The 19063-nt window shown below is 37.4% G+C and overlaps 1 protein-coding gene across 8 annotated transcripts in view; it reads left to right on the top strand.

Annotated features, from left to right (window-relative positions):
• Positions 1-18718, top strand: part of LOC132302401 (ADP-ribosylation factor GTPase-activating protein AGD4-like) — a 123420-nt gene extending 104702 nt beyond the window's left edge. For 3 of the 8 annotated variants that reach the window (XM_059799234.1, XM_059799233.1, XM_059799230.1), the window contains 4 exons: positions 599-686; positions 1921-2384; positions 3613-3750; positions 18335-18718. In XM_059799234.1, coding sequence (XP_059655217.1) covers positions 599-686; positions 1921-2384; positions 3613-3727 — 667 coding nt within the window. In that variant the 3' untranslated portion in view covers positions 3728-3750; positions 18335-18718. Of the gene's footprint in view, positions 1-598; positions 687-1920; positions 2385-3612; positions 3751-6435; positions 6585-10118; positions 10452-14526; positions 14864-17945; positions 18168-18334 lie in introns of those variants that run through there. The other 5 variants (XR_009480819.1, XR_009480821.1, XR_009480820.1 and 2 more) reach the window with 5 other exon arrangements.
• Positions 18719-19063: the final 345 nt, after the last annotated feature.

Genomic DNA, 19063 nt, shown 5'->3' with positions numbered 1-19063 from the left:
ACAGTTGTTTCTCGCTCTTCTGCTGAAGCTGAATACCATGCCATGGCTGCCACTACAGCCGAGGTAGTTTGGTTGCGATGATTACTTGCTGATATGGGTGTTTCTTTGCCAGCTCCAACGCCTATGTATTGTGATAACAAGAGTGCCATTCAGATTGCACACAATTCTGTTTTTCATGAGCGTACAAAGCACATAAAGATTGATTGTCATTTCACTCGCCATCATCTTCAGCTTGGCAATATTTTTCTCCCCTTTGTTTCTTCTACAATGTTGTTGGCTGACTTCTTCATGAAGTCTCATACTATTATGCGTTTTCGTTTTCTTCTAGGCAAACTCTCGATGCTTCTTTCTATCACATCGTGAGTTTGAGAAAGAAGGGGGGGGGGGGGGGGGGGGGGGGGGGGAAGGGGGAGGGGTTGATTAGTTTTATATTTGAGGGCAGTCTTGTCCTTTCCCTCAGTTTATTAGTTTAGGTTATTTTATATTCTTATATATTGTATTACTTTGTATTATCGAATAACAGCAACTACAGATTTCTTCTCTTCTCTTTACTGTTTGCACAAATCTAACACTGATGACTGAAATGATCTTCATGCAGAATAAGGAGTCCAAGTGTTTTTTTATCAGTTACAAAACCATGCCCTGAAGATGTCATTCAACAAAAGGAGAAATACATTCAAGCAAAGGTATATCTTTACAGTCATTGTGTATGAAAATTTAATCATTGGTTGCATTAGAGGCAATTTTCTTATTAATAGTTTGAGATGCTTCAATTATTTTACTGGTGATCTTTGCATAACAATGGCACTTGCTTGGTTGCCTTCTGCTTTATTGGACAAAAATATCCTTGTATGCTAGATATACTTTATATTTGAAGCAGCCATCACATGTTAGTTTGATGTTTCAATTATTGGTTGAGTTTCTGTACTTGCTCTTTTCCTTTCATTTTCTTACTTTTTTTTAGTAACATAATTTTAGATGTTCCTTTTTACCCCAATATTTTAATTCTGAAAAACATAAATAAATAAAATACTAAGACTAGGGCCCATCTTTTCTCTCCAGTGAAGTTGAGAAATTAAACATGTGATATCCTGTAACATTGCATTTACTGTAGCCCATGTTATATTCTCCGTTCTGCAGAAGTTTTCCAACCGTACAGAAATTTGTAGACCATTTTGGTCGACGAAAATGAGGTATCTTCAGGCCTTACTGAAAGTCAGCATGCATCAATGCTTTCTACATCTAGTGCGTGTTAAATCTTATCTCTAGTACAATTCCAATACCTCTACTTTGAGGTGATAAGTTTATATGCAGCATCAGTTTTCTTACAGATCCATTCCATTCCGATGTTTCTTCCTTGCCCATCTCCTGCCCTGATTGTGTAAGGACCTGTTTAAAGAAGTTGTGCATTGCCAATATATATCTTGATCCCATATTGGTGCCACAATAATTTTGGATATGAATGCTAGGAAGTTTCTGGTTTATTCAATCCTTCAGGGATGTTCAGTAGGTATCATGGCCTCACAAACATTAAAAATTAAAAGAGAAGAAATGAGAGCAAATCTGTTCATTTAAAATCGTTGCTTAAACATTGCATGCCAAATGTGAAGTAATTCCTACATTGATTTCACTGTTTGATGTGTAGCTGTGTCTGGTAGGTTATTTGATGTTATATGAAAGTGTGATCATTATGATGTATTAATTATACATTTATGTTCTTTCATATAGAACTCTTCATTTTGTACCTTTGAGAAATACAACTTCTTTTTGTAAGAACTTCGAACATATTTCCCTGATTGTTGCCATAATCATGTCCTACAATCTGTTGTTTATAATCAGTTTAACAAATTCCCCGCTGTAAACTCGAGGAAGAAGGTGTAATCATAGAAATAAGGCCTGATTTTAATTTTTCTAATCCAGTATGTCGAGAAACTGCTAGTCAATAAGAAAGCAACTGCATCTGGCATTATTTCTCACACCACCAGCATCTGGGAAGCAGTTAAGGCCAATAATTTGCGGGAAGTATATCGCCTAATTGTTACTTCAGATATGGCCATTGTCAATTCCATTTACGATGAAGTAATTGGTGTCAATTTATACCATCATGTTAATGATCAAGACTTGCAAGTACCTTATCGTGCTGTGGAAAAGAAACAATACAGTCCAGCGGCCTGTCAGAAAATCCAGGATTCTAGTGCGCCAGAAAATTGTCTTCAAGGTTGTTCATTATTGCATCTGGCTTGTCACTCTGACAATTCGGTGATGCTCGAGCTATTACTACAATTTGGTGCAGATATAAACAGGTGTGACTTCCATGGAAGGACTCCTCTGCACCATTGCATCTCCAAAGGGAACAACCAATTGGCAAAATTTCTACTCAGAAGGTATTTATCAGTGAGACTCGTTCATTTGAAACATGAAACTTGGTAAATCTACTATTATTGAAGACCACTCATGTGGAACTTGGTAAATCTATTGTTTTTCTTTCCTGGATTAAGAAGAAAAGAACTTCATTATATTGAATTATTGGTGGTATTACAAAGTTTCTCTCAGATTAAATTATATTGGTGAGACGATGCTTTTGGTTTGTGGTCCCACTTCAAAAGATAAATAAAAAAATTCCCTTGACAAAAAGTTGCACAAAGAACTTGATTATGGAGACTCTTAGGTTCAAGCAACGATTATTAGATGCCAAATGTACACATCTAAAACTTTCAAATCTAAAAACCTTCCAAGAACCTTGTAGCTGGTTATTACATCTAAAACCTTCTACTGTATTTAATTTTTTCTAAGTAATGGGCATTTTTTCCCTATGAAAACAATAGGGCATTGGGATGTAATTAAAGAGGCCAAGTATCTAACATTTTCCTTTATTCCTTGACACCTCATCTGGTGCAAGAACTTATAGTGTAGAATCACAATTTGGGATACGTATTTGGAAAGTCTTAGATTGAAATCCCTTAAGGTAGCAAGTTACTCGTCTAGGAGTATATTGCTTGATGTTCTTTTTGTTTGTTTTAATTTCAATAAGGGATTTTTGTTGGAAAAGGTGAAATAATTTCTTTGTTGTGTATATATTGCTAGACTAGAACTGGTGTCGTAAGATTACCCAATTTTTCAACTGTGTGAAAATTCTTTACGATGATTTTTTGTTCTCCTGTGAACAAACTGCTTTCAGATCTTCTGACTGCATATATTTATAGTCAAGTTTGTAATTATTTGTGGGTACATCATTAACTTAAACTCTTGAGTTGAATCAAATGATCCCTTATACAGCACGTATGGATTGCATTCTTTATATTCTTGCAAGTAACTTGCCCTCACCTTTATATGCTCACAGCCTCACATTAGTTCTGTTATCAATATCTACCATATCATATTTACAAATCTAGTAGTGTTCAATTTCATGTACTCGACAGCGTTCCATTCTTGTAAAAGCGTCAGTCTTATTAATATTGATTGTTGTACTTAAATTCGAAAGTAATTGATATTTGCTATGCCAGGGAGCAAACCGAACTGGATTGCTCCTAATTATATTTAAAAACATTTGAGTTGCTCCTAATTGCACCCAGCTATTCCAGTTATGCCTTCACTGACATGCATAAATTTCAGAGGTGCATGCTCATCAATTAAAGATGGTGGCGGCCTAGATGCACTGGAAAGGGCTATGGAGATGGGAGCAATAACGGACGAAGAGCTTTTTGTCTTGCTTACTAAGTGCGAGTAAAATTGCAGTTTCTGCCTAAATAGGTAATCCTTTTGAATTCCTCGCTTCACTAATTTTAGCCACACTTCTTGTTGTCTGTCACCATCATGGGTCAATTCTGATTCTTTGATCTCTCATATTAAGGGAAAGTAGCATTCTTTTTATTTTTTATTTTCTAAATTTATTAATGCATGTAATAGTTGGTTGGATGTTGCAACTTATCTATATTGTGAACTAAAATTAGTGGTATCTATGATATTGGTTGTACCCTTGAGCATGTATTAGTACTTTTGGAAGGAGTTAGATATATGTTTACCCTGAGTAGTGGCATCAGAGTGTGAAATGGATAGTTTAAGAACATTCATATGTAAATATATATTAGTGTAGGGGTTAGATTGTAATTATATATAGGGTTTGTGGCCATTATGCAAATATGCCTTTCTTGTATTTCATATATACCCTTTTATGTTTAGGGTTTAAAGATGATGAGAACCAGAGGGTTGCGCCTCTCTTTTTTGTACTCTCTCTCATATCAATCTGCTTTTTCTCTCTCTCTTGAATTGTATCTATTTCACATGGTATCAGAGCGACAATCATTGCCGCTGTCTCTACGAGTTGGGTAATCATTGGCTAAGGTGTGTACTAGCTTCGAGAGAGATTCGATTCGTGAGGCTGTCCTCGCTGTTAGGTGATTCACTGTGATCACTGATCTCTTGCTTCGAACCAGTCCCGCGGTCGCTGATTGTTGTCGTTTTTCTTAATCGACGACCATCTGTGTTGCTGTCGCCAGTGTCGATTGGTTGTGTAGTTGCCCTTTGTGACTGTTTTTGTGGTCGGCTTCTTCGTTTGGGGCTTGCTGTTGTTGAGCCGTAGATTGGGACTGAAGGTGAAGAAGAAGAGGGGTGATTGGCGATGGGATTTGAGGTGTTTGGCCACTGAAGTTGGGTTAGTCTAGACCGGTTTTCCCCCAAGCCAGTTTTGCAGAGACCCGATTACAGATCCGACCTGATTTGAGATCCAGTTTGAGGTTCGACCCGAATCCTTTTCTGATCCGGGTCCGATTCGACCATGTTTTTCCTGATCTGGGTCTGTTCTGTTCTACTTTCTTCTTCCTGCATTGTTCAGTTCTGTTCTGGCCTTCTCTGGTGTAGCAGTTTCTTTTCTTTTTTTGTTTCTCTTGGGTTCTTCTCGAGACAGATTTGGCATCAGTGTGACTTTAACTTGGGATAGATAAGTTCTTTTCAGTTTACATATACATTTACTTTGTTTCAGCAGTTGCTTCTGTTTCTGTGGCACTAAATCCATGTCGGAAATTTCAACTGTTGCTTCTTAGTCTACTGGAATTAAATCTCCTGCAACATATGTTGATCCTGTCGGGTTGCAAATTACAACTATGAAATTAAGTAATTCCAATTACTTACTATGGGCTCGAGCAATGAAAATCTCTTTAGGCGCTCGACAAAAGCTAAAGTTTATTATAGATGACCCTCCATCTAAAACATCAACATCGTATGAGGACTGGGAAACTAATAACTATATGGTTATGTCCTAGTTGTGGAATAGTATGGCACCTTTCATTGCATCCACTTTTATGTTTGTAAACACTGCAAAGGGAATATGGGATGCAGTTAAAGAGACCTACTCTATGGACACCAATGTTTCTCGCATATATTCACTGTATGAGAAGATGTTCCGTTCTCGTCAATCTGGTCAAGGCATCGGTGAGTATTACAGTGCTTTCAAAAGCTTGTTAGATGAGTTGAATTAATACCATCCCTTAACTACTGATGTTGCCGTTCTCAAGTGACAACGTGAGGAATTTTATGTTTCCATTTTTCTTGTTGGTTTGGATCCTAGCCTTCAAAATATTCGGGATCAAATCCTTGCTGGTGATGGAGGACTCCCATCTTTGGGTAACATTTATGCCCGATTACTTCAAGTTTCTAAACAATCACATGGGATGTCCACTGTGAAAGAAAATTCAGCTATGATGATTCATTCTATCTCTCCACATAGTTCTATAGAGTCAGTGATACTCCTAGTAGCAACAAAGGGTATGGAGGAAATTCGAGTGGTTCTCGTGGCGGTGGTGGCCGTGATAGAGGTCGCAGTTGCCGTGGTTGTGGACGTACTAATACTCGCTACTGCAGTCACTGTTGAGGTACTAACCATTCTGTTAAGCACTGTTGGGCTCTTTATGGAAACCAACGTGGGTAAATCAAGTACTGTCTTCCTCTGACATTGCTAGGTCTCATCCCTCTCTTGACTTCAACCACCCGCCTTCTCAGACTTCTGTATTGCCGTCACATGCATCTACTAGTGACAGCGTGACACTATCACGAGCTGAGTTCAGTGCCTTGGTCAACCGGACACATCCCAACTCTACTGATGTGGTTAATTTTGCGCAATCAAGTAATATTGCATGCTTATTCGATTTACAGACTTAGCGCTCCCCTTGGGTTATTGACTCTGGGGCATCTACCCATCTCACATGTGATGAATCTCTATTTTCTAATTTTCAAAAGTTTAGCTCCTCATCTTTTGTTACTTTGGCTGATGGTAGAACATGGTCCATTATTGGCCAGGGAACAATTAAACTAACTCCATCCATTTCATTATCTTTTGTGCAATTAGTTCCATAATTTCCCTTTAATTTATTATTTGTCACTAAACTGACTCAAGCACTCAATTGTTTTGTCACATTTTATCCGTCGTTTTGTGTCTTTCAGGACCTCAACACGAAAAAGACGATTGGTGGGGGCATTAACAGAAATGGCTTATACTATTTGGATTGCCAACCTTCCACTAGTGGTGTTGCTCTACATTCCCAGATGTCTGTATACCAGTGGCATTATCGGTTAGGTCATCCCTCGTTGTGGTACTTAAAGTCTGCATTACCTTTTAAAGTCTACTTTAAATTGTTAGTCTTGTCAGCTAGGTAAGCACCATAGAGTGCCTTTCCCCCCTCGTATTGATAATCGTTGGTCTTCTTTATTTGAATTGCTGCATACGGACATTTGGGGTCCTTCTCGTCACACTAGTCTATCAGGTTTTTCTTATTTTGTTACTTTTGTTGATGACTATTCAAGGATGACTTGGTTGTTTTTAATGAAACACCGTTTTGAACTTTTTTCCATATTTCAATTATTTTTAAAGAAATTGAGGTCCAATTTGGTTGTGTTATAAAAACTTTACAATCTGATAATGCTATAGAATATGTCAAAGGTGCTATTTCTACTTTTTGTGACTCTCGTGGTATCTTGCACCAAACTTCTTGTTCTTATACTTCCCAACAAAATGGCGTAGCTGAACGGAAAAATAGGCATTTAATTGAAATAGCTCGGACATTGATGACCCATATGCGTCTTCCAAAGGCATTTTGGGGCGATGCTGTTTTAACTGCTTGTTATTTAATTAATCGTAAGCCATCTTCCATTCTTAATTGGAAATGCCCTTATTCCTTTGTTTTTCCTACTCGGCTATTGTTTGCATTGACTCCTCGTGTTTTTGGGTGTGTGTGCTTTGCTCGCATATTACGCCTTGGCACTGATAAATTGTCTCCTTGTGCCATTAAGTGTGTCTTTGTTGGGTACTCTCGGACTAAAAAAGGTTATAAATGTTTGGATCCTAGCACTCGTAGTGCTTTTGTGTGCATGACCGTTACCTTTTTTGAGGACACTCCTTATTTCTCTTCAAGTGGTTTGTCTTTAGATTCCGAGTTGTTGCTTCCATTGCCTATTGTGTTATCAGACTGTGACCCACCACAGCCACTTCAAGTGCCACAACCACCTCAATTACCACAGCCACTTCAAGTGTATAGTCGACGATCACAAGTAGCAACCCCCCCCCCCCCCCCCCCCCCAATTGTCTACTTCTATTGAGGCTCCTCTTGCTACTGATGATCTTCTTATTGCGTTGCGCAAAGGTATTCGTTCTTATGTCACTGCACATCTCATCTTTAACTTTGTTTCCTATAACAATGTATCACCCTCCTTTTCTTGTTTTTTATCCACATTATCTGCAACTGTTATTCCGAAGAATGTGTAGGATGCTCTGTCTAGTACAGATTGGCGCAAAGCCATGATAGATGAAATGGATGCTCTTCATCATAATGGGACATGGGATCTTGTTCCTTTACCTCCTGATTCCAAACCGGTTGGTTGTGAGTGGGTATACACGGTCAAATATCTCCATGATGGGTCTGTTGAGCAGTTGAAGGCTCGCCTTGTTGAAAAGGGATACACCGATACCTATGGTATTGATTATGATGAGACTTTTTCCCCGGTTACGAAGATTTCTTCTATTCGAATCCTTATTTCCATTGCTGCCAATTGTAATTGGCCGTTGTTTCAATTAGATGTGAAAAATAACTTCTTGCATGGTGACTTACATGAAGAGGTTTATATGGAGCAACCACCAGGTTTTGTTGCTCAAGGGGATTCTCGTTATGCTGTATGTCACCTTAAGAAGGCCCTGTATGGATTAAAGCAATCTCTATGGGCTTGGTTTGGAAAATTCTCCGAGGCGGCACTTTCCTTCGGCCTTAACAGATGCCAGATAGATCATTCGGTATTTCACATGCATACTAAAACTGGCTTTATATTTCTTGTGGTATATGTAGATGATATTGTTATAATAGGTAATGATTCTGACAGCATCGCAAAGTTGAATTTGTTCTTGCAGAATTGGTTCCACACTAAGGATTTAGGCAAACTCAAATATTTCTTGGGTATTGAGGTTGCTAGATCCAAGGAAGGTATAAGCCTATCTCAAAGGAAATATGTGTCAGACTTATTAGAAGAAACAGGTATGTTAGGTAGTCGCCCCGTTGATGCTCCTATGGATCCAAATATAAAACTATTACTTGAGGATGGTGATTTATTTGACGACCATGGCAGATATCAACGTCTGGTTGGGAAATTAATTTATCTCACTATCACCCGACCTGACATTTCATATGCAGTTAGTGTTATAAGTCAGTTCATGAGTGCTCCCAGAGTACCTAGAGTACCACATTGGAATGCTATTCTTCAAATTATTCGATATCTCAAGCAAGCTCCGGGTTTTGGATTACTATATAAATCAATGGTCATTTCAATGTGGCAGGTTTTACAGATGTTGACTGGGCTGGATCTCCCTCAGATAGGAGGTCTACTACAGGCTATTGCACATTTGTAGGAGGGAATCTGGTTACGTGGAAAAGTAAGAAACAAACGGTTGCAACTCGGTCTAGTGCTGAAGCCAAGTACAGGGAAATGGCTCATACCACTAGTGAGTTGACATGGATACAACATTTCTTGGAGGAACTTGGGCTGACGGTTAAAGCTCCTATTCCATTATTTTGTGATAACCAAGCGGCTGTCCACATTGCATCTAATCCTGTGTTCCATGAGAGGATCAAGCATATTGAAGTTGATTGTCACTTCATTCGAGAGAAAATATTGAGTGGGAACATTTCTACTCCATTTGTGAAGTCTGAAGATCAATTAGCAGATAGGTTTACAAAGGCTCTTGATCATAATCGGTTAAAGGCGATTTGTTCCAAGCTAGGATTATATGATATATATTCTCCAGCTTTAGGGGGAGTGTTATAACATTCATATGTAAATATATATTAGTGTAGGGGTCAGATTGTAATTATATATAGGGTTTGTAGCCATTATGCAAATAGGCCTTTCTTGTATTTTATTTATACCCTTTTATGTTTAAGGGTAAAAGTTGACGAGAACCAGAGGGCTGCGCATCTCTTTGCTGTACTCTCTCTCATATCAATCTGCTCTCTCTCTCTCTTGAATTGTATCTATTTCACAGATAGGATAATCAGAAAGCCATCGCACTTGCATTGTTGATTTTCAAAAGTTACACAATAAGTAACCTTTGCTACTTCGAAGTAGGAGTGGTGCTATTATTTCTTACACTTTACAGATTCCATATTTTGTAATATAAATGCATATAGTAATACTATGCATAATATCACAAAATTTTCAATTATTAATTGTATGTGATCTGAAGTTCAAATAGTAGTTTGCATCACATCAACTAAGAAATATAAAGACATGAACCAATTGGTTTTGTCGGTGCTTCGAGTTTGAAAAGTTTAGCGCCATATCATGTGACATGCACCACTAAGGCCAGTCGCCAAATGGTATTCCTCTTCTTTCAAAGTGAAAGGTGGAGGGTTCAAGTCTCCCTAGAACATTGTGGGAGTTGTTTTCCTAAAAAAAGAGGAGAAGAAAAAATGTCACATGCAGCTTAAGGAATACGGATAAGGTAAAGATATATTTTTAGTTTAATCCGCTTGCTTAACAAATCAGCAAGTAATATGTTTGTTGCATGTGAAGCATCTAATTCAAGTATTTTATGTAATAGATCTTTTTTTTATATTTTTATATCACTTGTTCTTGTGAAATAGGGATGCAATGCAAATGGAAGAGGACTTTCTTCAAACAATTAAAAATCCTAAGTACTCTAGGCTGAGTTTCCATTGATAGGGGCAGCTGGTGATGTGATTAGATTGTGTGATTGTTTATTGGTCTAGAGTCATTTGTATGAGTCTTTAAGTCCCATCTTTATTTCATGTTTAGGATATTATTGTCATTTTGGTTTTTATTTTGTAAGTTATGTAACTTTTTAAGTGAGTCATGTGACCACTTATGGACTGTTTTGTCATTTTAGGGTCTTTATTTTGCTGGATAGAATTCTAGCTTTTAGATTATATTTATATGAAGGGTTAGGGATTAATTCCTGGCTAGGGCATCCCTTATGCCTTATAAAAGGGTTGTTCCAAGTTGTATTCAGCAGCCTTTTTATGTATTATCAATATTTTTCTGTTTGTTGTAGCAGCTTTTTACCTCTCCCTTTCTTTGGGATTGAGTCTGTTTTCCCTTCTTATGGATTATATTTTCTATCTTTCAGAGCTGATTGCATTAGTTGGTATTAGAGCATTCTAGCTTTTAGATTATATTTATATGAAGGGTTAGGGATTAATTCCTGGCTAGGGCATCCCTTATGCCTTATAAAAGGGTTGTTCCAAGTTGTATTCATCAGCCTTTTTTTGTATTATCAATATTTTTCAGTTTGCTGTAGCAGCTTTTTACCTCTCCCTTTCTTTGGGATTGAGTCTGTTTTCCCTTCTTATAGATTGTATTTTCTTTCTTTCAGAGCTGATTGCATTAGTTGGTATTAGAGCAAGTTCTGATCCAGTGGTTTTGTGTTGGGATATTAGATATCTCTCTTAGGTTTTGCAAAATGCCACCAAGGAGAAGAAATCCACTTCGCAAACTAGCCGTTTGACCTCATCAGGACACAGTTGTTGATCAACAAGTGCTTGCTGTGATGGAAGATCTAAGAAGGCAGATTAAAGCTTTAGCCCTGCGTGTTGCGCAAACCTCAGTCCCTTCTCAAGATGGCGTCGAATTTAAGGAGGAGGACGATCTGGAAGCGGATTTAGTTAATCCTTTTTCCGGAAACGCAGCACCCAGACCAACACCTCTTCCATTTGAAGAAAGACATTCGGATGGTGGCTTTAAGGTGAAAATTTCAGAATTTGTAGGATATCTTGGTGGAGAAGAACAACAACCACAAGAAGAAGAACCTATTTATGATAAGGATCACGAGTCCAACGAGAACACTCTCGTCAATCATGAGGAGCCACGGTTGGAAAGTTTCTATCATGATTCCGAGAATGATTCAACAAAATGATGAGTCGTGGTCTGTGTTACCTGGACTCGCCGGCGACGGCCAGAGTGTTCGTGTCAACACAACACGACACGGACACCGACATGGGATATGTGTCCGACCCTCCGTTCTTCAACCGGACACGGCTGATGAAGAAAATAAACAAAAGGATGTGTAACTCGATGCTTGTGAAGGATTAGGGATTTTTTTCGTGTTTTATTTAATAGATCTGCAGCTATACGAAGCTTCCTGGTTCAACAATGGCGCTCTGATTCGAATCGGTGGTCTAAAGGTTGAAGACGACTTCTTGTTTGTGAAATTGCACGCGCTGACTTTGCAAGTACCTACCTGAGCGTGGTTTCACGCAATTGTTAATACCCAGCCTTTAATGGCCAGGATGATGCCACCTATTTACCTATGTATTTGGATCTGAAAAGAAAGAGACAATAATGGGCTTTTCAATAAAAGTAAAAAATTCAATGACTTACAACTGGAAAGCAATACCTACAGCTGTGTGTGGTATACAGCTGTTACTTACCTTTATTACGAGTTATGACTGATATACATATTGTTTATATTGTTGAGTTGGGCTTCCTTCTTAATTGTGCTTTGACTTGTACAGGCCCAAAGGTCAAGACTAAGATGACAATTCAAAGGCATATTAGCCCAGGCCCAAACTTGCCCAAAAGGAGCCCTTAAAATTTCTGATTACAAGTTCCCATCAAATAGTAACACGAGAATGCATATCCATGACTATGGCCATGCCACCAATCAATTGAGGCAAACAAATGGTAGTAATAATCATAAAATGTTTATAAAAAATTACAATTGATATATTTATTTTTTTAGTTTTATGATTGATGTTTGAAACATAAAAAAATATTCCAATTTTTTTTTTTAACATTCCAAAGTGTCCAAGTACCCGTGTCCAATATTTGGACACTTTTGAGCCGTGTCCACGTATCCTGTAAATTGATAGATTGACGAATCCGGCCCCTAGACACGCACCCGTGTCCGACACCCGTACCCTAGCCCGGGTAACATAGGTCGTGGTTGTTCATAATTCAATGTGTGGTTCTTCATCAAAACTTTGAGGCTTACTCCAGTCAACAAACGGTTCTGTGGTAGCCGATGTTATGAACAACAAATGTCTCATCATTTGTTGAATCATTCTCGGAATCATGATAGAAACTTTCCAACCGTGGCTCCTCATGATTGACGAAAGTGTTCTCACTGGACTCTTGATCCTTATCATAAATAGGTTCTTCTTCTCCACTAAGATATCCTACGAATTCTAGAATTTTCACCTTAAAGCCGCCATCCGAATGCCTTTCTTCAAATTCGACTACCATAGAACCGATTGTTGACTGGAGTAAGCCTCAAAGTTTTGATGAAGAACCACACATTGAATCTATGGATTGGGATCAATTAGCGATCTTTGGTAAGGAAGCTACAAAAGAAGAATCTCAAAAGAAAGGAAGCTATGAGAATGTGGATGTAACAAGAGCAATGGAGAACAATGAAGTGTTTAACCTTTCACCAACGAAAGTTTTGCATTTGATCATTGGTTGGTGTTTGAAGATTCGAGCACTCTAAATGGATTTCACTTTTATGATATGATTTGGTTGAATTCTTGGAACATACTACAACTGGTAGGAGGTTGTTGGAAGAAAAATTAATGTTGATTAAACTTTTGTTGCAAGATACGTGTTCCGCTGAGTTTTGCGAATCTACCCAATTTCAGAAAAAAATCTAGCAAAATCCTTGTAATCTTTGTTAGTATAAGAAGATGATTGTATTTGATTCAAGTTCGGAAAAGAAGAAAGCAGGGATGGAACACCATGCTCAGATTTTTTATTGATCGTATTGATCGTGAAACTTTGCTTCTCACTCGAGGTCGAGTTTTCTCACTTGGGGGGACTGACGCAATGCAAATGGAAGAGGACTTTCTTTACAAAGTTAAAAATCCTAAGAAGTCTAGACTGAGTTTTCATTAATAGGGGCAGCTGATGATGTGATCAGATTGTGTCATTGTTTATTGGTCTAGAGTCATTTATGTAAGTCTTTAAGTATGTTAGATTGTGTAATTGTTTATTGGTCTAGAGTCAGTTATATAAGTCTTTATTTGATGTTTAGGATATTATTGCCATTTGATTTTTATTACTTTTTAAGTGAGTCATGTGACCACTTCCGTTTTGTCATTGTAGCGTCTTTATTTTTCTGGAAAGAATTTTAGTTGTTAGATTATATTTATATGAAGGGTTAGGATTAATTCATGGCTAGGGGATCCCTTATGTCTTATAAAAAGGTTGTTCCAAGTTGTATTCAGCAACAATATGCTGTAGCAGCCTTTTTTACCTCTCCCTACTCCCGTAGCTTCTCCTATATAAACACCAATGTATTATTGTATTACTTACTCAATAACATGTACGTTTTCATATATTCTCTTTCTCTCTCTCTCTTTAAACATGGTATCAAAGCTGAAATCGATCCCTCTTTAAATTTTTTTTTTTAGTCTTATTCAGACTCCAATCTTGATTCCATCTCTGCTTTCTCTCAATCTCTTCTCGGCGATCTCTCCTCGGTGATCTCAGTTCTCATCTTAGCAATCTCTCTCAGATCCCTCCTCGGCTCTCTCCTCGATAATTTCTCGGATTCATCACGACTAGATCTTGGTTCTCTTAACTCGTCTCCCTCTTGCTACTATATCTCATTTATTTGGCAGCTCTTGTGATGGATACTAAGGAATTCCATCTTCTTAGGTCAATCACCAGCACCAAACTGGTAATGCGTGAGCATGTGAATCAGCCCACCTCCATTGCTACTATTGTTACTTCAGGTAATACGTGTCTCCATGCTTCATCTTATATACCTTTGATCATTGATTCGGGGGTATCCGATCACATGATAGGTAACCCATCTCTTCTTTCTGATATTTCTCATGTTTTCTCACCATCGGTTGTTACTATAGCGAATGGTGCCAAATCACCTGTTCATGGAATTGGTACTTTCCACACTTTAAGTCTCACTTTTTCATCAATTTTATATATCCCTCAATTTTCATTCAATTTATAGTTAGCCGCAGAATCATATGAGATTTAAATTGCTTAGTTACTTTTTCTCCTTCCCGTTGTGTCTTTCAGGATCTCAAGACGAAGAAGATGGTTGGTGGGGGTTTTGAGAAGGATGGTCTTTACTACTTCCAGCCAACTACTGTTTCGACAGCTCTACATTCCACCTCTTCTTCAACTTACTAGTGGCATTGCCGCCTTGGACATCCCTCTTCAAATAGTCTTCGAGCCTTGGTCGCATCTTTAGTTGATTTTTCTAAGTGTAATTGTACTACTCGCGAACTTAGTAAACATCATCGGGCTACTTTTAAGTCTTGTTTTGATAATAAAAGTTTAAAACCTTTTGAGTTAGTACATTCGGATGTTTAAGGACCAGGTCGTACTACTAGTTTATTTGGTGCTCGTTATTTTGTGTAATTTATTGATGATTATTCACGTTTAACTTGGATTTATATTGTTAAAGATATATCTCAAGTATTCTCTATTTTCATTCCTTTTATGTTGAAATTCAAAATCAATTTGATGCAAAATTGCTTGTTCTTAGAACTGACAATGCCCTTGAAAATAAACTTAAATGTTTTTCAAAATTTTCTTGAGTCGAGGGGCATTATCCATCAAACATCTTGTGTTGATACCCCTCAACAAAATGGAGTTGCTGAACGGAAGAATGGCCCACTCCTAGCTATCGCTCATGCCTTAATAATTCAAATGCATGTTCTAAAACTATCTTTTAAACCGTATGCCTTCTAAGGTCCTTTAAGGAAAATCACCCTTCCAAATGATGTTTTCTGACAAAAACCCTTTTTCCATTCCTCCAAAGGTGTTTGGGTGTGTCTATTTTGTTTATAATCTAAACCCAGGACGAAACAAACTTGATCTCCGTGCTCACAAATGTATTTTCTTAGGTTATTCTCGCACTTAAAGGGGATATAAATGTTACAGTCCAACTCTTCGTAAACAATTTGTGTGCGCAGATGTAACTTTCTTTGTGGATGTTCCTTATTATTATCAGGAAGGCAGTCGTTTGGAGGACTCTGTCCAGTTTTTGATTCTGACATCCCACCAGCTCTTCGTGTCTATGCTTGTCGCCGGAAAAGAGTAGTTAATCATTTTCCAACGACTGAAGTAGTAAACCCAGCCTTGCCTCTTCCACCAGTCACTTCAATGCCTGGAGATTATTCCATCTCTCCGGACTCTGATCTTAATCAACCTATTGCTGTTCGGAAAGGTAAACGGTCTTGTACCAATCATCCTATCTCCAATTTTGTATCGTATAATAAATTGTCTTCCTATTTTCAAGCTTTTTCTTTGTCATTATCCTCTATTGCTCTTCCTAAGTCCTACAGGGAGGCACTTTCTCATCCAAGGTGGAAGAAGAAATAAACGCTTTAAAATTGAATCATACTTGGGGCCTTGTTCCTAAGCCTGCTTATACTCAGGTTGTTAGTTGTCGTTGGGTTTTACTGTTAAACAGAAGCCTGATGGTACCGTTGACCGTCTCAAAGCTCGACTTGTTGCTAAAGGCTACGCTCAGACTTATGGCCTTGATTATACTGAGACGTTCTCTCCTGTGGCTAAAGGGAATTTTGTTAGTGTGATAATCTCTCTTGCAGCTAATCTAGACTGCCACTTCATCAACTTGATGTTAAAAATGCGTTTCTGCTCGGTGACCTTACTGAGACATCCTATATGACTCAAGTATAAGGGGGAGTGTGTGTTTCATCTCAAGAAGTCTATCTATGGCCTCAAACAGTCCCCTTGTGCATGGTTTGATAAGTTCAGTAAAGCAGTGGTAGCTTGTGGTATGACCAGAAGCCAAGCTGACCACTATCTCTTTTTTAAGAAAACGAAACGTGGTATTGTGATTCTTGTGGTGTATGTAGATGATATCGTTATCACCGGTAGTGACAAAGATGGGATATAATTTTTAATCCATCACTTGAGTTCTAGCTTCCTAACTAAGGATTTGGGCAAACTTTGGCATTTTCTAGGAATTGAGGTGGCTTAGTCAAAGCAAGGCATTAGTCTTTCTCAGCGGAAGTATACTCTTGATCTCTTACAAGATACTGGATATCTTGGTTCGAAACCTGTAGCTACACCCATAGAGACGAATTTAAAACTTGAAGTGGATGATGGTGACCCTCTCCATGATCCAGAGATGTATCAGAGACTTGTAGGTAAACTTATTTACCTCACAATCACTTGTCCAGACATCTGACATCTCCTATGCAGTCAGTGTTGTGAGCTAGTTCATGACCAGTCCTCAGGTACCTCACATGGAGGCAGTTGTACGGATTTTGAAGTATCTCAAGGGTGCTCTGGGCCGTGGTTTGCTTTATCGATCTTCTGGAAATCTTTGGATTGAGGATACACGTGCAGATTGGGCCGGTTCTCCTTCTGATCGATAGTCCACCACGAGTTATTAGACCTTCAGTGGAGGAAATCTAGTAACTTGGAGGAGTAAGAAACAGTTAGTTGTGGCTCGTTCCAATGTTGAAGCAGAGTATCATGCCATGGCACACACTACCTGTGAACTTACTTGGTTGAAAACTCTTTACAGGAAATTGGGATTCTAGTCCAGTACTCAGTTCCTCTCCATTGTGACAATTAGGTAGCTATTCATATTATTAGCAATCCAGTCTACCATGAGAGGACTAAACACATTGAAGTAGATTGCCATTTCATTCGATCTAAAGTTGACTCGAATGAGATTGTTACACCTTTTGTTCCTTCTGGTAGACAGCTGGGAGACATCTTCACTAAGGCGCTTCCCAAGAACTCATTGATTCCATATGTAGCAAGCTGGGAGTTATTGACATTTACTCTTCAGCTTTAGGGAGAGTGTTGTACAGTATTGTATGAGTTGTCACACGTGTACAGTTAATATTGTTTGAGTTTTCACCTACCCCTCATTTTCCATATATAGAATTACTATGTATAGGGTTTACTTATTCTCCACTCACCTACTCCCGTAACTTCTCCTATATAAATACCATTGTATTATTGTATTACTTACTCATAACATATACGTTTTCATATACTTTCTCTCTCTCAACAACATTAAATAGATTTGATCACATTTCATGCTTTAAAATTTAAATTATCTTAAAGTGTGCAATAAGATATTGTTGTTCAAAAAGTACATAGACACGTGATAGCTTATGTTTCAACAAACCTTTTTAAACAAAGTTCCAGCTATGGTGTTGATGGGCCTTTTTTTTCAAATTATTATTTTTCCTTATTATGTTATATTTTTAACCTCTAATTTTATTTTGTATTTTTATGAAAGGGAAAATTACCAAATGTCCTTTTTTTCGCTCTTTAAAAACTAATAATTCTTAACAATTTTTAATGACAACAACGTGCTACTTTTTTTTATAGAATTTCTGACATTAGTTATAAAATCATCAATTTCCATATTTACCCTTGACTTCTTAGAAGACTAATTCTTCGTTTCTTTCTTTGTTCATTATTACTTTTGTTTGAAACAGAAATATTTTTTCACAAAAAAAGAAAAAGAAAAAAGCTATTATTTGAAGGGGAACATAGTGAGGCGGTTGGATACTTTGTGCACTTACTTGGGTGGGTTGGTAAATCCGAATCTAATTTGTCCATCTCGATTCATTGTGGAGTAGCAACCTGTAACCACTGTATGGTGATAGCTGAAATGAGAAATATTTTGCTTCAACCCTTGCTCAAATTAATGCTATCAGGTTAGATAAATTCAATAATGGGACAAAAAGCATTTAGAGGGTTGGATTTATTTATTTATTTTTAATCATATTATGTTTCAATATTTTATTTCTTTATTCCTTTTTTCTCCTTTTCCATTGCAACTGTTACTGTTGCCATTGTGACAGTTTTCAATATGTATTTGCAGTTCGGTTGCAGCTGCTCATGCTTCACCAGGGCATTGGACATTGAATAAGATTGCATCAAAAGGCATATCTCTCTACAAGATAGAAAGAGCTGTAAACTTTTGAACTAGCTATTTGGAGACCCTTGTAATCTTTGTTTTTAATGTCTACTTATCAAATTTATATATAAATTAATATATATATATATATATATATATATATATATATATATATATATTTCATGTCTAAACCTGGAAATTGAAATCATTCAAGGATGGAGGAGTTGAGAACTATCAATCATAATATATACTGTATGGAATCTTGTTAATTATAAAGTATCCTACGTTTCGTTATTTCACTTTAGTGGAGGATGTGTAAACCCGATATGATTTCGCCTTTTTGTTCTTCATTTCCCCCTTATGTGTATACTTTTATGCTTTATTTATTTTTATTATATTTTATTTTATAATTATTTTTAGGTATGGGGCAGATAATTACTTAAAAGAAAAAAGGCATTACAACGGAAATAACAGTAGCCCAACTAACATAGAGCAATTTGTCGGCGTTGGGATCTTCTACTGTAAACGAGTTGGTCGTGCTGTACTTAAATGAAGTCACTAATTTTTAATTTTTATTTTTTACATTAAGCCCTGACTATATAGGATTATATATATCTTCTTATGGATTTAAAGATTGAGAGAATCTAAACGCTTGTATAGGATTTTTTTTTCTCTCTTTCTTTCTTTCTTTTT

This window comes from Cornus florida, unplaced genomic scaffold, assembly GCF_030987335.1.
Source record: "Cornus florida cultivar Cherokee Brave unplaced genomic scaffold, ASM3098733v1 CherokeeBrave_3.0.0_Hap2_Chr04, whole genome shotgun sequence".
Classification (NCBI taxonomy): Eukaryota; Viridiplantae; Streptophyta; class Magnoliopsida; order Cornales; family Cornaceae; genus Cornus; species Cornus florida.
The sequence above is the reverse complement of the archived record's forward strand: the minus strand, read 5'-3'. Positions and strand labels throughout refer to the sequence as shown.